This window comes from Mobula hypostoma, chromosome 2, assembly GCF_963921235.1.
Source record: "Mobula hypostoma chromosome 2, sMobHyp1.1, whole genome shotgun sequence".
In the NCBI taxonomy this organism is placed as follows: Eukaryota; Metazoa; Chordata; class Chondrichthyes; order Myliobatiformes; family Myliobatidae; genus Mobula; species Mobula hypostoma.
In genome coordinates this window covers 117,668,011-117,688,097 of record NC_086098.1, presented here as the reverse complement: position 1 = coordinate 117,688,097, position 20,087 = coordinate 117,668,011, and the positions used below count along the sequence as shown (strand labels likewise).

Below are 20,087 nucleotides of genomic sequence, written 5' to 3'. Positions count from 1 at the left end.
GTAGCATCACATTTCCTCCTACACTGCAATAGCTTCCCACTGGGCGATTGAAGGGCAGGGAAGGAACTCTGGCTGCAATGCTTTCCGTAAAGCTTTACAGACCTCTGAAATTATGGAGGACACATTTTGCTTTTATGAAAAAAGATGCTTGCTTTAAACTTGTTTACCCCGAGAAAGACTACCAGGACCGTGAAGCCTTGCACGGGCAGGTGTGTGCACATGCGTGACGTGCACGAATTGCAGAGCGATGCAGAGCAATTCGTGCACGCCACGCATGCGCGCACCAACACACAAGTATAAATGCTCACAACGGCGTAGCCCACTGATACGCACAAGTACAAATCAGCCTTAAGTTGTGTCTCAGCTGTGGAATTCCCCATTGTTTAAATCAAGAGCTTACTTTGCCAATCAAAATGAAACACTACACAAAATTCCACTTGGTAAACCTCTGTCAATTCACATAGCCAAGTTATACTCAACTCCACTCTCCTTAGACTTAACTTTGCATCAGCTGTAAATTCAGCAATCACAGCTTCAGTACCTCAACACACACACACACACACACACACACACACACACCCCTACTCCTGACATCTCACCAGGCACAAATGGCCCACTTATCCCAGCAGGATGTGACCTCCTTTGACTCACCTTCCTTCACTACCCTGCCCCATGCACAGCCTCTGCTCTCTCTGCCTCACACAAAGACCGAGAGTATCGCACATAGGGAGAGATTAAACACACACACTGTCTGCATACTCATACATTGTTTAATACCCTCATATTGCTTCTTCTGGAAGGCTTTCTGAAAGTCCAAAGACACGCCGGTCATTTCACCCCATCTATTCTGATCATCACAAGAGCAAAGAACTGGCACAGTATCTGTCAGGTATGTTTGGGAAGAATAGAGCTCTCTGGGGAAGGGGAGCAGAACGAATGGTCAGAATACAAAGTGGGAGCTCACCTGTACTGACGCTGGAGGTCAGTGGCCAGAACGCCGATGTCCACATACTGACTGTTGCTGTTACTGAGGTACTGCAATGGAGAGAGGAGACGTGTGACAACAGAGGGAAACTCCACAAACTTCACTTGCCCTCCCATGACTGCCATCTGACACAGGCTCTTGACCTGAAGTGTCGATCTCCCCTTTCCCTCCACAGATGCTGTCTGAACCATCGATTTTTTTTTTTCCCTGACTAAACTCTTTGCAATAAACGCCTTCTCCTGTGGGCAAGCCAATTCCGAACCCCCACAGACAAGTTTCCATGCCTCCTGACTCTCTGAATGAGACTAACATGGGAAACCTTGCTAAAATCCACACACACATCAGCCACTCAACCTTCATCAATTTGATTTGTCATTTCCTCAAAGTAGTCAATCAGGTCTGACCTACCGCTCACACTCCCAGGCTGACTATCCCTAATCAGACTATGCTTCTCCAAATGCTCATAAATCCTGCCTCTACGAATCATCTCCAATAGTTTATCCAACACTGATATAACATTCACTTGTCCATAATTCCCAGGATTATCCCTATTGCCTTTTGTGTATCCAGGAATTATATTTGCCATCCTACATTCTTCTGCTATTACTCCTGTGGCCAGTGAGGACATCACAGAGATCACTGCCAACAGCGCAGCAATCTCTTCCCATAGTAACCTGGCTCCAGGGATTCAGCTATCATAATGTTTCTCAAAAATTCCTACACATCCTCTTTCTTGATGTCAACATGTTTCAGAACATCAGCCTGTTTTATGTTGTCCTCACAAACATCATGGGCCCTCTCACTGGTGAACACTGAGGCTAAGTATTCACTAACAACCTCCCCTACCTCCAACTTCCTGTGTTATTCGTGGTCAGAGCTACCTTCACTCTAGTCATCCTCCTGTCCTTCAACGCCTTGGAGTTTTCCCTAACACTGCTTGCCAAGGCATTCTCATGTCCCCTTCTAATTCCCCTATGTCCCTTCTTAAGCTCCTTCCTGGCTACCTTATAATTCTCAAAAGCCCTGTCTGATCCTTCTTTCTTGAACCTTAAATATGCTTCCTTCCACCTCTTGCCAATCGTGCTTTACCTGCCTCAATGAGACCAACCAATCTAAAACCCCATGAAAGTGCTTCCTAAAAAGCCTTCGAACTTCCACTGCACATTTCTTTCAGAATATCTGTTCCCAACTTACACTCCCAAATTCCCAACAGTGTAACTAGCCCTCACCCAATGAAATACTTTCCCACAGTTTCTGTTCCTATCCTTGTCCAAGGCTATGTTAAAGGTCAGGTAGCTCTGGTCAATGTCTTTGAAATGTTCACCTGGGAGACATCTTACTGGACCTGGTTCATAGTTTACTGCTTGATCCAGCATGGCCTCTCCTCTAGTTGGCTTGTCCACATATCACGTCAGGAATCCTTCCTGAACAAACTTAACGAATTCTACCACCTGAAACTCATGCACTAAAAAGTTGCCAATCAATAATAGAGAAGCTGACATCACCCATGTCAATAACCTGTTATTTTGTACCTTTCCAAAACCTGCCTCCTGATCTGCTCCTCGGTGACCCAGTTACTATTGGGTGACATATGGAAGAGTGACTTTCTGCGCCCTTTCTGTTTCTAACATCCACCCACACTGAATCAGTAGATCCCTCAATGACGTCCTCCCTTTCTGCTGTCGTGATACTATTCCTAATTAGCAACGCCACTCCCCCACCTCTTTTACCTCTCAAACAACAGGAATTCTGCAGATGCTGGAAATTCAAGCAACGTACATCAAAGTTGCTGGTGAACGCAGCAGGCCAGGCAGCATCTATAGGAAGAGGCGCAGTCGACGTTTCAGGCCGAGACCCTTCGTCAGGCTCTCGCCCTGTCCCTTTTCTAACACCTAAACCCTGGAACATCCATCAGCCACTACTGCCCTTGTGTCTCTGTAATGGCCACAACATCACAGTTCTGCAGGTGTAGTTTCCTCAAGGAATAGTTTTTTTATTATTGTTGACTCCAGTATTAAACTAACAAGCCTTTAATTTCCATCACGTCTTGAACAAAGGAGCCATGGCTCATAATCTAACAAGTTCTTTAAAAATATCAAGCAATGGGTCCACTATCTCTTGCAACCACTTCCTTTAGATTTCTTGGGTATAGGCCATCGGGACCTGACAAAGTATACACCCCAAGTCCTTTGAGTTTCTCTGCTACTTTATTCCATGATTGGGATTTTTACAAATTCATCCCTGTACCTGGAATCATTTTTAATCTGATTCTTCTTTATATCCACAGAAACTGTTTCTTTTGATGTTACACAAGTTTTAATTCAATTTTATTTTTTCTGGTAAGCTTGCTTTTTTTACACTACAGGATCCAAAAGTAACTTCCCAGTCCTCTGCCCTACCCTGCCCTTGCTACTTTCTCAGCTCTATTTTTCCATTTAACATAATCTTTGACCTCCTTTGTCAGCCACAAGTTGTTTCTTTTCCATAAAGCTGCTCTTTCTAGTTGGTTTAAACTCCTGCTAAGTGTTATGGGTCAGCAGTTTGAACTGACCAGTCTTTCAGCTTGCTTTCCAAGTTCACCTAAGGCAACTGCACCTTCGAGCCATTACAACTGCCCTTTAAGTTGAAGACAGTAGTTGTAGCTCAGCAACGTTCACCATCAAAATGCATGTGGAACTGTATCATATTAAGTTCATTGTTCTAAGCGTTTCCCCCCCCCCCATATCTCATTACTTCTTTGTGATCCATTCAGGAGAACGAACCCCACTAAGTACCTGTTTTACTCGGTGCTTCAGGCGAGCGTCCAGCACGGGGCTCTTGTTCTTCATGTGTATTTTTACCAGCCGTCCACTCTACCTGTAACTGGAGATATCCGAAGATCATACACGAGATCTTCCCCCACAGGTACATACAGCCTGCACGTTACCACATCGTGCCAAGGGACGGGTAAAATACTGACCCAGAACACAATCCAGTGTCCCTATGGTCAAACTGTGATTGGACCTCAGTCAGCACCACCCAAGCTCCAGTCCCGGTCTTCCTGTACTCTCCTCCCAGAACAGGCTACACTCTCCAGCTGCAGTCTCCTTCACACCCCCCTCTCCGGGACACATCATCCATCATTCCCCCACCCCCTCCAGGACACATTCCCCCCCCCCGGGACACATCATCCATCATTCCCCCCCCCTCCGGGACACATCCTCCCCCCCCTCCGGGACACATCCCCCCCCCCTCCGGGACACATTCCCCCCCCCCTCCGGGACACATCCTCCCCACCCCCTCCGGGACACATCCTCCCCACCCCCCCCTCCGGGACACATCTCCCCTCTCCGGGACACATTCCCCCACCTCCTGCTTCCCCAGGATAGGCCCTGTCTCAGGGATCCATCCTCTCCCACTGCCTCTATCGGACCCCTCCACTCTCCCCGGGACCTGCACTGATCCACACCTCGCACTCCCTCCAGATCCCTGCCCAAGAGAGACATCCACCACGCCGGAGCCGGCCCCCGACACCACCCCGCACCCTCCAGCAGCCGCCGCCGGCCTCGCCGCTCTCCTCTCCAGTTCCTCGCCTCAATCAGCGTACCAAGCGGTCCCCACAGTCCCTCTGCGGCAGATGCTGCAAACCGGGCTTCACCTCCGGCAAGTACCGCGGACAGCCCTTCGCGGGAGAAAAGACCGGCCCTGTGTGCGCATGCGCATAGCCGGCAACCCGGTTGTGCACACGCGCAGTGTATTTATTGCATCGTCGGCGCTGCCATGTTGGTAGAGGAGAGGATTTGCTATCTAATGGTTTTGCGCGTAAGTGATGATGGAGGAAGAATACCTGGACCCTTCCATCTCCCTTTTTACGCCATCCACTGAGTTAATACCATCACACCCTCCAGTACTAATCAACAAGCTTCAAAACTTGGGCCTTTGTAATTCCCTAGGCAACTGTGTATTTGACTTCCTCACCGGGAGACCACAGTAAGTGTTGATTGGAAATAACATCTCTTCGCAGAAAATCAACGCTGGTGCACCTCGAGGATGTGTGGTTTTCCCACTGTTCGTCTCTCTCCACACCCACGACTGTGTGGCTCAGCACAGCTCAAAAAGCCATTTATAAATTTGCCAATGACACAACTGTTGTTTGCAGAATCTGAGATGGTGACGGGGAGGTGTACAGGAGTGAGATAGATCAGCTGGTTGAGTGGTATCACAACAACAATCTTGCACTCAACATCATTAAGGCCAAGGAATTGCCTGTGTGCTTCAAGAGGGGGAATTCGAGGGAACACACACCAGTCCTCATCAAGCGATCAGCAGTTTCAAGTTCCTGGCTGTAAACACCTCTGACAACCTATTCTGGGCCCAATGTATTGAAGCAATTAAAAAGAAGGCACAACAGCAGCTATATTTCATTTGGAGTTTGAGGAGATATTACCAAAGACACTTGCAAGTTTCTACAGACGTACTGTGGAGAGCATTCTGACAGTTTACATCACCATCTAGTATGGAGGGGCACGACACAGGATTGGAAAAAGCTGCAGAAGGTTGTGAACTCAGTCAACACTATCATGAGCACCAGCTCCCCCCAGCATCAAGGACATCTTCAAAAGGCAAGGCTTTAAAAAGGTAGCATCCATCACGAAAGACCCCCGTCACCCAGGACATGCCCTCTTTTCATTGCTACCATCAGGGAGGAGGTACAGGACATACAGGACCCTAAAGACACACACTCAATATCTTACAAACAGGTTCTTCCCCTCTGTCATCAGATTTCTGAATGGACAATAAACCAACCCATGTATATTACCTATTTTTTCTTTTTTTTTTGCTCTCTTTGCACTACTTATTTAGTCATATATATATATAATTGTAACGTATAGTTTTTGTGTATTGCACTGTACTGCTGCTGCAAAACAACAAATTTCATGACACATGCCAGTGATGTTAGACTTGAATCTGATTCTGACTAAATGAAGCCCATTTGCCATCTTAATCATCTACTCTCTCCATCCCCTGTACCAGATATTGCACTGGAGTTACCTTTCAAGAACGTCTCACACCCATGGATTCCTGCATCAAATAGGACGAGAGCAGCAGGGGCAGGGAAACACCAGCACGTGCAGCTCCCCCTCCCGCTTCCATGTTCTCCTGACTAGGAAACCTATCGTGGTTCCTTCACCATCAATGGAAGGGAAGCCAGGAGCTCCCTGGCCAACAGTACTGTGGGAGCACCTCCACCAGAAAGGTGACCCCGACATTTAGTCAAGGGCAGTTAGGGATGGGCTATAAATGCTGACGTTGCCAGTGAAATCCAGAGGTTAATAAAAGATTAACTGTGAGCAGGGAGTCTTGGCAAAGAGGGAATTTGAAAATTAAAAAGGCAGAGGGAGTTAGGAATACTAAAGTTTTATTTCTCAGTCTGACAGAGAAGTACAGGGGACCCCAGGAAAAGTGGACAGTATCATCGGGGATAGTCCATTATATTTGATCATAAAAAAGTCAACAGCAGCTCCAATGATCCATTTTCACAGCGGGACATTACTGAACTGAAGGTGAAGGGATCGCCTTCACCTTGTGAATGTGGTATTGTATATCTGACAAGACTTCCCATTTGGGGGGAGGGGGTCCCGTTCAGGTGGAACTGAGCTCTGCATCTCTCAGCCACTCTTTTCCACACGTTGAATGAAGCGTATGAGGTCTTCAGCCAGCAGCTCAGGCTCCTCGAGGGCGGCAAAGTGACCTCCCCGTGACATGTAGGAGTAGGACACAATCCTCCTGAATTTCTGTTTGGCCCAGGTCAATGGAATATGCATTACTTCATTGGGAAAGGCGGCCAATCCTGTGGGTACGTAGACTGCGATCCTGAAAGAGAGAGGCGGAAGGAGGATGGATAGTCTCTGAAAGCAAGTTACAGTGAATCAAAGGTGGGGTGCGGCTGAGTGTTTTCCCTGAGCTTGCTTCCAGGCCACCGTGTTGGGGGAAGGTGGACGGCCGTTAACACTGTTACTTCCTCAGGAGGCGAAAGAAATTTGGCATTTCACAATTTACCCTCACAATTGATGCACCATAGAAAATAACCAGCTTGGTATGACAACTGCCCTGCACGTGACTGCAAGAAACTGCAGAGAGTTGTGGAAGCAGCCTCCCCTCCATGGACTCTGTCCACTCTTCTTGCTGCCTTGGGAAAGCAGACAGCATCATCAAAGACCCAACCCACCCCGGGCATCAACAGGAGACAAAAAAGCACCAGGCACCCCCAACCCAGGTCCCCAACGTACAAGGGCAGCACCCTGCGTAGAGTGACTTCTACTGGGAGCCCCCTCACCACCAGAGGTAAAGACTGACTGCCACGGCGTGTCCAGATGGTGAGTGATGGCTATAGGAAGAGGAGGGTGTGTAGCAGGTGTACGGTGCCCTGTAATAATGTCTAAGGTCTGTGCACAGATCTGCCAGCCACATGTCACTTCTGCGAGCCGGAGGAGACCGTGGCCCATGTGTACGGGGGATGTCAGAGGCTGCTCCCTGCCTTCTGGCTACATCTCAGCCCCACCCTCTTCAGTGTCGGTCACCCAGTATGGAGGGGGAGGTGGTCGGAGGGAGGATGTCCTTGTATCCTTGCTCCTGGCTGTGGGGAAGGGGTTTCACCAGCCAACCATCACCCACCCAGAGCCCCAGCAGTGCCAGTCACTCACCTTCCATCCATTCTGTTCATGGTGTTCACCCCCAGGTTCTCTTTGTACATCCTCATTGAGGACGTGATGGAGCCCGAAACCCAGTAGATCATCACGTTAGTCAGTAGCTCATTCAAAGAGAACTTACTGGATTGGGACAAGAGGGGAGAAGTGAAAGGTCAAAGACACAAAAGATAATGCATCCTATACTGGTAGTTCAGGTGCCATCCCATGTGCCCTTTCAGCAGCTTGTGTCTCTCTGCACTGTCGTCCTCTCAGGCCTCACTCATTCTGTCAGTGATTTCATCCAATGTACCTTCGGAGAGCACAGGAACAGGCCCTTCAGCCCATCATGCCTGTGCTGGCCATGCTGATCAAACCAATCCCATCTACCTGCACGTTCTCCATATCCCTTCATTCCCTGCCTGTCCAAATACCTCTTAAATGTTGCTATCGTATCTGCTCCCACCTACCACTCTCTGAAAAAAATCTTGCCTCTTAAATCTCCTTTAAACTGTCCTGGTCTCACCTCAAAGTTATGCCCTCTAATATTTGACATTTCCACTCTGAGGGGATAAAGACTGTGACTATTAGCAAATGGACCGAATGGCCTGATTCCCTTTGAATTACATTAGGAACCTTTCCACCATGTCTCTGTTTCTCATCGTTGTCTACACTTCCATCAGGTCTCTCCTCAACCTCTGATGCTGCAGAGAAACAAATCCAACCTTCTCTGCTCTCTCCAATCCAGGCAGCACCCTGCTGAACGCAAGTGACTAACAATGCTGGTATCAGAAGCAACAAATCATCAGTCTTGTGGAAGTATTCAGCATCTCTTCTGCATCCTCTCCAAAGCCTCCACATCTCCCTTTCCATCGTGAGATACCCAGAACTGCACACAATACTCTGTCGTGGCTAAACCAAAGCTGCAACAAGACCACCAGATTCTTACTCTCAGTGCCCCAGCTCTTTCTCATTCTTTTGGCTTGGTGAGGAATGAACACCAAACTTATCTTGATCATCTCTGAACTGGAGTTTCTCCTCTCCTCAGCTCACCTTTAACCTTTTGGGCCTAGTCTGTTTCACCAGCCTGGTGTCGTCAGTTCTACCCTATTGTCTCAGATTACAGGGGAAATGTTCTACCCTATTGGCTCTGATTACATGATTCCATGATTACATGACCCATTTTCAAAGTGTTCCTTTGGTAGACTATAAACCACCCAACCTAAGACCAGACACATCTCTTGCCTGTTGATGCTCCAACCAGGCCTGATATTAGTTTGAGGTACAACACTTCATCTTCTGTCTGGACATGTGGCACTGTTCTGGATTCAATATCGAATTCCACAGATTCAGCTAATTCCTTTTCTCTTCTGTATCAGAAATGGTCATTTCTGCTGTAGGTTATCCACCTGTGATACTGCCTCAGTTTTTTTTTCTCCCCATCGATACCATCTGTGAAATGTCTCACTTTTCACAGTTTTTACACATTACTTTATATGTGTCCCCTCTCTTTGAGTGTCCTTGTAGACCTATTGACCAGAAAACCTTATCCTCAGGGTAACCAGAACGTCACCCTATCAGGCGGTAGAACAATCGAGCACAGGGACAGGGCCTTCAGTCCACGATGCTGTGCGAAAGTAATTAAGCTAATGATATGTAATGAAACTAATCTCTTTTGTCTACACACTGTCCATGTCTCCCCATTTCCTGCTCATTCATGACCCTATTTAACAGCTTTCTAAAAGTCTTCATCTATTTGCCTCTATTGCTGTCGATGGAAGCACATTCCAGGTGCTCAGTACTCTCTGCATAAAAAGATTAGTCCTGCTGAAGGGTCTCGGCCTGAAACGTCAACTGTTTACTCCTTTCCATAGATGCTGTCTGGCCTGCTGAGTTCCTGTGTGTGTATTGCACATTTCCTGTCACCTTAAATGCGTGCCCTCTAGTATTAGGCATTCATTTCATCCCCATTCTCTCTATTATTTCTATTATTTTCCCTCATTTTCCTAGTTCCATCATGGGGTCTCAGAGCTGAAGTGATGACTGTTTGTCTCCACAGAAGCTGCTTAACCTCCTGGGTACTGCCACGATTTCTCTCTTCATTTCACACTCTCAGTAACCTTCCTCAACACTTGAGCCTCTCCCATGTACTGACGTGGCAGAGCCTTGTGCCTACCAGATCATAGAGTCACACAGCATGGAAACAGTTCCTTTGGCCCAACTGGACCCATGCTGACCAGCAGTCCCACCTAACTTGGTTCCACTTGCTTGAGTTTGGTTCATATCCCTCCAAACCATTCCTATCCATTGACCTGTCCAAGTACCTTTTAATGTTGCTAATGTACCTGCCTCTGGCAGCTCAGCTCATTCTCTAAATTAGCCACTCTCTGAGTGAAAACGTTGCCCCTCAGGTTTCTATTAAATCTTCCACTCTCACCCTAAAGCTGCGTCCTCTGGTTCTTGATTCCCCAGCCCTGGAAAACGGCTGCACATTGAACTTCATGATTTATTCATCTCTGTAAGATAACTCCTCGGCCTCCGACGTTCCTAACCTGCTCCATAATTCAGACCCCGAGTCCTGGCCACGTGCTCATAAATCTTCTTTGCATTCTTTCCAGTGCAATGGCATCTTTCCTTGAGCAGGGTGACCAAAACAGAACACAACGTTCAAAATGCAGCCTACGTAACATGTCACTGCCGTACCCAGCTGCACTGATCCTCGAGACTGCGGCCAGGGCCTGTCACCAAAGGAAAAACGAGGACCAGCAGAGAATGTAGGGATGTCCCACCTGAGCAGCCCACCATCATCCAGGTCCTGGAAATCCATGTTGGTCCAGCTGGAAAACTTCTCCAGGATGTAGGCAGCCAGGCCCACGGGGGAGTCATTCAGGGCACAGCCTATTGAGTAGAGAAACAGCCACATTATACCTGTGTGCAGGTGGCTCCCATATCAAGCCGAAGCCCACAAAACTGATTCTAGGTTGTAGCAAATTCTCAGACATCCATATAAGGCACTGGATCTCTCTGGCAGCACTTGCTCTAGAATATTCCTCGAGAAGATGCCAAGCCACAACTTCCAGCCGCTATATCAGCCCAGAGACCTTGATAACACTTCATCAACAGGTAACAGATTCCTGTTTGTAGATACCAACTCCGCTACCTGATATAAACCCACAAATTCCTGGCCAGATCCCAGCCTGGAGTCCGTTATGAGAGCCTATTGTTAAGGATATAACACCACTAAACTATAGAACTAAGTGGTAGCCAGCTACAACCCTATGGACCTGTTACTCTATCTCAAAACTCCCTGAAGCCCTGTATTTGATCCCAGCCTGTAATTGACCCCGTTCTCAATACAGCCCAGCGTCCTGTTGTGCGGTGCCCCAGGCCTGTGGCTGTTGTCTCTGGACCACATATTTACCAACTGTGTCTGGTTTTGTTCCCTGGATGTGCAGGTACCCCGACTCCTTCAGCAGCTTGGAGATGTTCCTCATGAAGGGATACATCCGTTCCACATCAGTCTGTGTGAATCCAAACAGCGACGGCATGTACGGCCCAAGAAAGAGGGAGGGGAGAATCTGCAGGTTCAGCTTCATCAACGGGAAGAAGTTCAGGTGGATTCCCAATACCTTCCTTTGGGTAGAGGGGCAGAGTTAACAATGGGGTGGGGGCAGAGTGGTTGGAGACTTTGCCACCCACCTACACAGTTTTGGCCCCATTCCTCGACTCCCTCCTCTCCACTCTCATACACCCATTCTCATTCAACACACTCCTCCGCTCCCCTCCACTTACTCCCCTCCCCTGTCCCTCCTCCTTCACCCGGCACCTCCTCCCTCCTCTCCCTCTTACACCTCTCCCTGCTTCCTTCACTCTTCCCTTCCCTCACTCTGTCCTTTCTCACTCCCTGTCCCTGTCCTCCTTCCCTCCTCTACTCCACCTTCTTTCCGCACATCTCACTCCCTCCAGCCCCTCCTCTTCCCTGCCCTCCCGTCTCTTACTCTCCCAACCTGCAACTGCACTCCTCTCTCCTCCCCTCTGCCTTCCTCCTACACTCCCTGTCCTCCTTCAAGCCCGCTTCCGAACCCTGTCCCTCCCTCCTCCACCAAACGCACTCCCTGTGATCTGGACTCACTCAGGGATCATCTGTGCCATGTTAGTGGCGATGGTGGCACCCCAGTCGCCTCCCTGTACGTAGAAACGCTCAAAGCCCAAACGTTGCATCAGTTTGTGGAAAATGCGGGCAGCAGCGATCGTGTCAAAGCCTGTGGACAGGGGAGTGCATTACAGTTTGAACACCCAAACACACCCACCCAATCACACTGTCCCAACACCACCTACACCACACTCCACCCCACCAACCCAATCACACTGTCCCAACACCACTCAAACCACACCCCACCCATCCCAGAAACACCCACCCAATCACACTGTCCCAACACCACCTACACCACACCCCACCCCACCCAATCACACTGTCCCAACACCACCCAAACCACACCCCACCCCACCCATCCCAGAAACACCCACCCAATCACACTGTCCCAACACCACCTACACCACACCCCACCCCACCCAATCACACTGTCCCAACACCACCCAAACCACACCCCACCCCACCCATCCAAGAAACACCCACCCAATCACACTGTCCCAACACCACCTACACCACACCCCACCCCACCCAATCACACTGTCCCAACACCACCTACACCACACCCCACCCCACCCAATCACACTGTCCCAACACCACCCAAACCACACCCCACCCCACCCATCCCAGAAACACCCACCCAATCACACTGTCCCAACACCACCTACACCACACCCCACCCCACCCAATCACACTGTCCCAACACCACCCAAACCACACCCCACCCCACCCATCCAAGAAACACCCACCCAATCACACTGTCCCAACACCACCTACACCACACCCCACCCCACCCAATCACACTGTCCCAACACCACCCAAACCACACCCCACCCCACCCATCCAAGAAACACCCACCCAATCACACTGTCCCAACACCACCTACACCACACCCCACCCCACCCAATCACACTGTCCCAACACCACCTACACCACACCCCACCCCACCCATCCTGTGAACCCCCACCCAATCACACTGTCCCAACACCACCTACACCACACCCCACCCCACCCATCCTGTGAACCCCCACCCAATCACACTGTCCCAACACCACCTACACCACACCCACCCCACCCATCCTGTGAACCCCCACCCAATCACACTGTCCCAACACCACCTACACCACACCCACCCCACCCCTCCTGTGAACCCCCACCCAATCACACTGTCCTAACACCACCTACACCACACTCCACCCCACCAACCCAATCACACTGTCCCAACACCATTCAAACCACACCCCACCCATCCCAGAAACATCCACCCAATCACAATGTCCCAACACCACCTACACCATACTACACCCCACCCACCCAATCACACCGTCCTAACACCACCCAAACCACACCCCACCCCACCCATCCCAGAAACACCCACCCAATCACACTGCCCCAACACCACCTACACCACACCCACCCCACCCATCCTGTGAACCCCCACCCAATCACACTGTCCCAACACCACCTACACCACACCCACCCCACCCATCCTGTGAACCCCCACCCAATCACACTGTCCCAACACCACCTACACCACACCCACCCCACCCATCCTGTGAACCCCCACACAATCACACTGTCCCAACACCACCTACACCACACTCCACCCCACCAACCCAATCACACTGTCCCAACACCACTCAAACCACACCCCACCCATCCCAGAAACACCCACCCAATCACACTGTCCCAACACCACCTACACCACACCCCACCCCACCCAATCACACTGTCCCAACACCACCTACACCACACTACACCCCACCCACCCAATCACACTGTCCTAACACCACCTACACCACACCCACCCCACCCATCCTGTGAACCCCCACCCAATCACACTGTCCCAACACCACTCAAACCACACCCCACCCATCCCAGAAACACTCACCCAATCACACTGTCCCAACATCACCTACACCCCACCCCACCCCACCCAATCACACTGTCCCAACACCACCTACACCATATCCCACACCACCCATCCTGTGAACACCCACCCAATCACACTGTCCCAACACCACCTACACCACACTCCACCACATCCATCCCGTGAACACACACCCAAACCACACCCCACCCTGTCTTTCCCAGTGGGTCAAGAATCAGACAAGGTGCCAGTGGGTATTCTTAGGACGGGGTCGGGTTGAATTTGGATGGGTGTTTCTGGGACAACAGGGTGGGATAAGGTTTTGGTGGGTATTTTAGGGTCAAAGTGTTACCTGGGCCAGAAACGTGAGGCTGGGCAGGTGGGACTCTCACCTTGCTTGTGTGGTGCCTCCGAGAAGCCGTATCCTGGGATGGAGGGACAAACCATCTCGAAGGCCAGGTTCTGGTGCTTGTCCAGGGTGTGGCTGCCGGGGTCCTTCAGAAGGGAAGCCATCTTGTAGAACTCGTAAAAGGAACCTGGCCAGCCGTGGATCAACATCAGGGGTCGAACGGCTCCGTCTGGGGGAAGCACGTCCGGCTTCACATGCACAAAGTGCACTTGGATCCCTGAAAACCAAGGTCACATCAGCAAGACCCCGATACCAACCACTCTCTCTGTACAAAAACCTTCAAGTCCTTTACCTCCTCAGAAGGCTGAGGAAATTTGCAATGTCCTTCATGATTCTGGGGAGACAGTGGTAGAAAGACAATAGAGAGAAGCAGATAGAGCAAAGAAACTGTGAGGCAGGTGGGGGGAGAGGGCAGCCTCATCTATCTCCCAATTTCCCCTCCCCTCAGCTTGGCACTACCTACCTGCTATACAGCAAAGGATAGGCCCTTCAGACAACAACGTTTGTGCCAAACGCAATACCAAATGAAATTAAATCTCTGCTGCCTGCACATGATCCATATCCCCTCCAGTACCACAATAGGCACCTCCCACCCTCTGTCCCATGCATCACCTTTAAACTTTCCACACACCCCCCCATCTGAAATGCATATCCTCTAGTATTTAACGTTTTGAACCAAAAGAAAGGTCAGCTCTATCCACGCCTCTCAAAATTTCATAAGCTTCAATCAGGGCTCCTTTCAGAGGCTGAGGGGAATACTGATAGAACATTATAAGAAAATAACCCATTTGTCCATACCGTCTAATCCAGGCAGCATCCTGATGAGCCTCTCCAAAGACTCCATATTCTTCCTGAAATGGGACAACCTGAATTGCAGACAATGCTCCAAACGTGGCTTCACCAAAGTTTTGTCTATCTTCAATATGACTTTGTGACTCTTGTACTCACTGCCCCCACCATGCCGGACACCTCCTTTACCACCCTACCTACTTTCAGGGAGCGATGGACTTGGATGTGCCCTGTTGAGAGAACAGGGCATGGACTCATTTCTCACCCCTCTGCCATCCTCCAATCACCTTGAAATTCTGACTCACTGCTCCCCCCTCCCCTCTGTACTGCCCATCGCCCCTCTCCACTCCTGGTCCTGATGCAGACTTTCAACCCGAAATGTCAACAATTCCGTACCTCCCACGGATGCTGCTCGACCTGCTGAGTTTCTCCAGCAGAATGTTTGCTGCTCCTTTAACATTTCTGGTAATTCTCCTCTGCACCTTCATTCTTTTTATCATAACCACCTGTGCTGCCCCATTTTGACCCTTGGACCTTCACCAGTACCCTTGTCCTTTTGGCCCTTGGACCTTCACCAGTATCCTTCTCCTTTTGTTCCTGGACCTTCCCCAGTATCCTCCTTTTGACCATTGGACCTTCGCCAGTATCCTTCTCCTTTTGACTCTTGGACCTTCACCAGTATCCTTCTCCTTTTGTTCCTGGACCTTCACCAGTAACCTTCTCCTTTTGATCCTGGACCTTCACCAGTATCCTTCTCCTTTTGACCCTTGGACCTTCACCAGTATCCTTCTCCTTTTGACTCTTGGACCTTCACCAGTATCCTTCTCCTTTTATTCCTGGACCTTAACCAGTATCCTTCTCCTATTGATCCTGGACCTTCACCAGTATCGTTCTCCTTTTGATCCTGGACCTTCACCAGTATCCTTCTCCTTTTGACTCTTGGACCTTCACCAGTATCCTTCTCCTTTTGTTCCTGGACCTTAACCAGTATCCTTCTCCTTTTGATCCTAGACCTTCACCAGTATCCTTCTCCTTTTGATCCTGAACCTTCACCAGTATCCTTCTTCTTTTGTTCCTGGACCTTAACCAGTATCCTTCTCCTATTGATCCTGGACCTTCACCAGTATCCTTCTCCTTTTGTTCCTGGACCTTCACCAGTATCCTTCTCCTTTTGACCATTGGACCTTCACCAGTATCCTTCTCCTTTTGATCCTGGACCTTCACCAGAATCCTTCTCCTTTTGTTCCTGGACCTTCACCAGTATCCTTCTCCTTTTGTTCCTGGACCTTCACCAGTATCCTTCTCCTTTTGATCCTGGACCTTCACCAGTATCCTTCTCCTTTTGACCCTTGGACCTTCACCAGTATCCTTCTCCTTTTGGCCCTTGGACCTTCACCAGTATCCTTCTCCTTTTGTTCCTGGACCTTCACCAGTATCCTCCTTTTGACCCTTGGACCTTCACCAGTATCCTTCTCCTTTTGACTCTTGGACCTTCACCAGTATCCTTCTCCTATTGATCCTGGACCTTCACCAGTATCCTTCTCCTTTTGACCATTGGACCTTCACCAGTATCCTTCTCCTTTTGATCCTGGACCTTCACCAGAATCCTTCTCCTTTTGTTCCTAGACCTTCACCAGTATCCTTCTCCTATTGATCCTGGACCTTCACCAGCATCCTTCTCCTTTTGTTCCTGGACCTTCAACAGTATCCTTCTCCTTTTGACCATTGGACCTTCACCAGTATCCTTCTCCTTTTGCTCCTGGACCTTCACCAGTATTCTTCTCCTTTTGACCCTTGGACCTTCACCAGTATCCTTCTCTTTTTGATCCTGGACCTTCACCAGTATCCTTCTCCTTTTGTTCATGGACCTTCACCAATATCCTTCTCCTTTTGATCCTGGACCTTCACCAGTATCCTTCTCCTTTTGACCCTGGACCTTCACCAGTATCCTTCTCCTATTGATCCTGGACCTTCAGCAGTATCCTTCTCCTTTTGACCCTTGGACCTTCACCAGTATCCTTCTCCTTTTGATCCTGGACCTTCACCAGTATCCTTCTCCTTTTGTTCCTGGACCTTCACCAATATCGTTCTCCTTTTGTTCCTGGACCTTCACCAGTATCCTTCTCCTTTTGACCCTTGGACCTTCGCCAGTATCCTTCTCTTTCTGATCCTTGGACCTTCACCAGTATCCTTCCCCTTTTGACCATTGGACCTTCACCAGTACCCTTCTCCGTTTGATCCTGGACCTTCACCAGTATCCTTCTCCTTTTGACCCTTGGACCTTCACCAAAATCCTTCTCCTTTTGTTCCTGGACCTTCACCAGTATCCTTCTCTTTCTGATCCTTGGACCTTCACCAGTATCCTTCTCCTATTGATCCTGGACCTTCAGCAGTATCCTTCTCCTTTTGACCCTTGGACCTTCACCAGTATCCTTCTCCTTTTGATCCTGGACCTTCACCAGTATCCTTCTCCTTTTGTTCCTGGACCTTCACCAATATCGTTCTCCTTTTGTTCCTGGACCTTCACCAGTATCCTTCTCCTTTTGACCATTGGACCTTCGCCAGTATCCTTCTCTTTCTGATCCTTGGACCTTCACCAGTATCCTTCCCCTTTTGACCATTGGACCTTCACCAGTATCCTTCTCCTTTTGACCCTGGACCTTCACCAGTATCCTTCTCCTATTGATCCTAGACCTTCACCAGCATCCTTCTCCTTTTGATCCTGGACCTTCACCAGTATCCTTCTCCTTTTGACACTTGGACCTTCACTAGTATCCATCTCCTTTTGACCCTTGGACCTTCACCAGTATCCTTCTCCTTTTGATCCTGGACCTTCACCAGTATCCTTCTCCTTTTGACCATTGGACCTTCACCAGTATCCTTCTCCTTTTGACCCTTGGACCTTCACCAGTACCCTTCTCCTTTTGTTCCTGGACCTTCACCAGTATCCTTCTCTTATTGATCCTGGACCTTCACCAGTATCCTTCTCCTTTTGTTCCTGGACCTTCACCAGTATCCTTCTCCTTTTGTTCCTGGACCTTCACCAGTATCCTTCTCCTTTTGAACATTGGACCTTCACCAGTATCCTTCTCCTTTTGATCCTGGACCTTCACCAGTATCCTTCTCCTTTTGACCCTTGGACCTTCACCAGTATCCTTCTCCTTTTGGCCCTTGGACCTTCACCAGTATCCTTCTCCTTTTGTTCCTGGACCTTCACCAGTATCCTCCTTTTGACCCTTGGACCTTCACCAGTATCCTTCTCCTTTTGACTCTTGGACCTTCACCAGTATCCTTCTCCTATTGATCCTGGACCTTCACCAGAATCCTTCTCCTTTTGTTCCTGGACCTTCACCAGTATCCTTCTCCTATTGATCCTGGACCTTCACCAGTATCCTTCTCCTTTTGTTCCTGGACCTTCAACAGTATCCTTCTCCTTTTGACCATTGGACCTTCACCAGTATCCTTCTCCTTTTGCTCCTGGACCTTCACCAGTATCCTTCTCCTTTTCACCCTTGGACCTTCACCAGTATCCTTCTCCTTTTGATCCTGGACCTTCACCAGTATCCTTCTCCTTTTGTTCATGGACCTTCACCAATATCCTTCTCCTTTTGATCCTGGACCTTCACCAGTATCCTTCTCCTTTTGACCATTGGACCTTCGCCAGTATCCTTCTCCTTTTGACCTTGGACCTTCACCAGTATCCTTCTCCTATTGATCCTGGACCTTCAGCAGTATCCTTCTCCTTTTGACCCTTGGACCTTCACCAGTATCCTTCTCCTTTTGATCCTGGACCTTCACCAGTATCCTTCTCCTTTTGTTCCTGGACCTTCACCAGTATCCTTCTCCTTTTGTTCATGGACCTTCACCAATATCCTTCTCCTTTTGATCCTGGACCTTTGCCAGTATCCTTCTCTTTCTGATCCTTGGACCTTCACCAGTATCCTTCCCCTTTTGACCATTGGACCTTCACCAGTATCCTTCTCCGTTTGATCCTGGACCTTCACCAGTATCCTTCTCCTTTTGACCCTTGGACCTTCACCAAAATCCTTCTCCTTTTGTTCCTGGACCTTCACCAGTATCTTTCTCCTATTGATCCTAGACCTTCAACAGTATCCTTCTCCTTTTGTTCCTGGACCTTCACCAGTATCCTCCTCCTTTTGTTCCTGGACCTTCACCAGTATCCTTCTCCTTTTGTTCATGGACCTTCACCAATATCCTTCTCCTTTTGATCCTGGACCTTTGCCAGTATCCTTCTCTTTCTGATCCTTGGACCTTCACTAGTATCCATCTCCTTTTGACCCTTGGACCTTCACCAGTATCCTTCTCCTTTTGATCCTGGACCTTCACCAGTATCCTTCTCCTTTTGACCATTGGACCTTCACCAGTATCCTTCTCCTTTTGACCCTTGGACCTTCACCAGTATCCTTCTCCTTTTGTTCCTGGACCTTCACCAGTATCCTTCTCCTATTGATCATGGACCTTCACCAGTATCCTTCTCCTTTTGTTCCTGGACCTTCACCAGTATCCTTCTCCTTTTGTTCCTGGACCTTCACCAGTATCCTTCTCCTTTTGAACATTGGACCTTCACCAGTATCCTTCTCCTTTTGATCCTGGACCTTCACCAGTATCCTTCTCCTTTTGACCCTTGGACCTTCACCAGTATCCTTCTCGTTTTGGCCCTTGGACCTTCACCAGTATCCTTCTCCTTTTGTTCCTGGACCTTCACCAGTATCCTCCTTTTGACCCTTGGACCTTCACCAGTACCCTTCTCCTTTTGACTCTTGGACCTTCACCAGTATCCTTCTCCTATTGATCCTGGACCTTCACCAGTATCCTTCTCCTTTTGACCATTGGACCTTCACCAGTATCCTTCTCCTTTTGATCCTGGACCTTCACCAGAATCCTTCTCCTTTTGTTCCTGGACCTTCACCAGTATCCTTCTCCTATTGATCCTGGACCTTCACCAGTATCCTTCTCCTTTTGTTCCTGGACCTTCAACAGTATCCTTCTCCTTTTGACCATTGGACCTTCACCAGTATCCTTCTCCTTTTGCTCCTGGACCTTCACCAGTATCCTTCTCCTTTTCACCCTTGGACCTTCACCAGTATCCTTCTCCTTTTGATCCTGGACCTTCACCAGTATCCTTCTCCTTTTGTTCATGGACCTTCACCAATATCCTTCTCCTTTTGATCCTGGACGTTCACCAGTATCCTTCTCCT

General features: G+C 49.1%; 2 protein-coding genes across 5 annotated transcripts in view; both read right to left on the bottom strand.

Moving 5' to 3' along the window:
• nvl (nuclear VCP like) overlaps window positions 1–4,667 on the bottom strand; it is a 162,123-nt gene extending 157,456 nt beyond the window's left edge. For 2 of the 4 annotated variants that reach the window (XM_063040507.1, XM_063040509.1), the window contains exons 1-3: window positions 4,572–4,667; window positions 3,760–3,847; window positions 965–1,035 (exon numbers count right to left, since the gene is read on the bottom strand). In XM_063040507.1, coding sequence (XP_062896577.1) covers window positions 965–1,035; window positions 3,760–3,813 — 125 coding nt within the window. In that variant the 5' untranslated portion in view covers window positions 3,814–3,847; window positions 4,572–4,667. The other 2 variants (XM_063040508.1, XM_063040510.1) reach the window with 2 other exon arrangements.
• A 1,690-nt stretch (window positions 4,668–6,357) lies between these two features.
• LOC134342414 (epoxide hydrolase 1-like) overlaps window positions 6,358–20,087 on the bottom strand; it is a 77,289-nt gene continuing 63,559 nt past the window's right edge. Inside the window, exons 4-9 of the mRNA XM_063040506.1 lie at window positions 14,063–14,296; window positions 11,783–11,912; window positions 11,072–11,283; window positions 10,440–10,548; window positions 7,669–7,794; window positions 6,358–6,838 (exon numbers count right to left, since the gene is read on the bottom strand). Of these exons, the coding sequence (XP_062896576.1) occupies window positions 6,634–6,838; window positions 7,669–7,794; window positions 10,440–10,548; window positions 11,072–11,283; window positions 11,783–11,912; window positions 14,063–14,296 (1,016 nt within the window). The 3' untranslated portion in view covers window positions 6,358–6,633. The remainder of the gene's footprint in view (window positions 6,839–7,668; window positions 7,795–10,439; window positions 10,549–11,071; window positions 11,284–11,782; window positions 11,913–14,062; window positions 14,297–20,087) is intronic.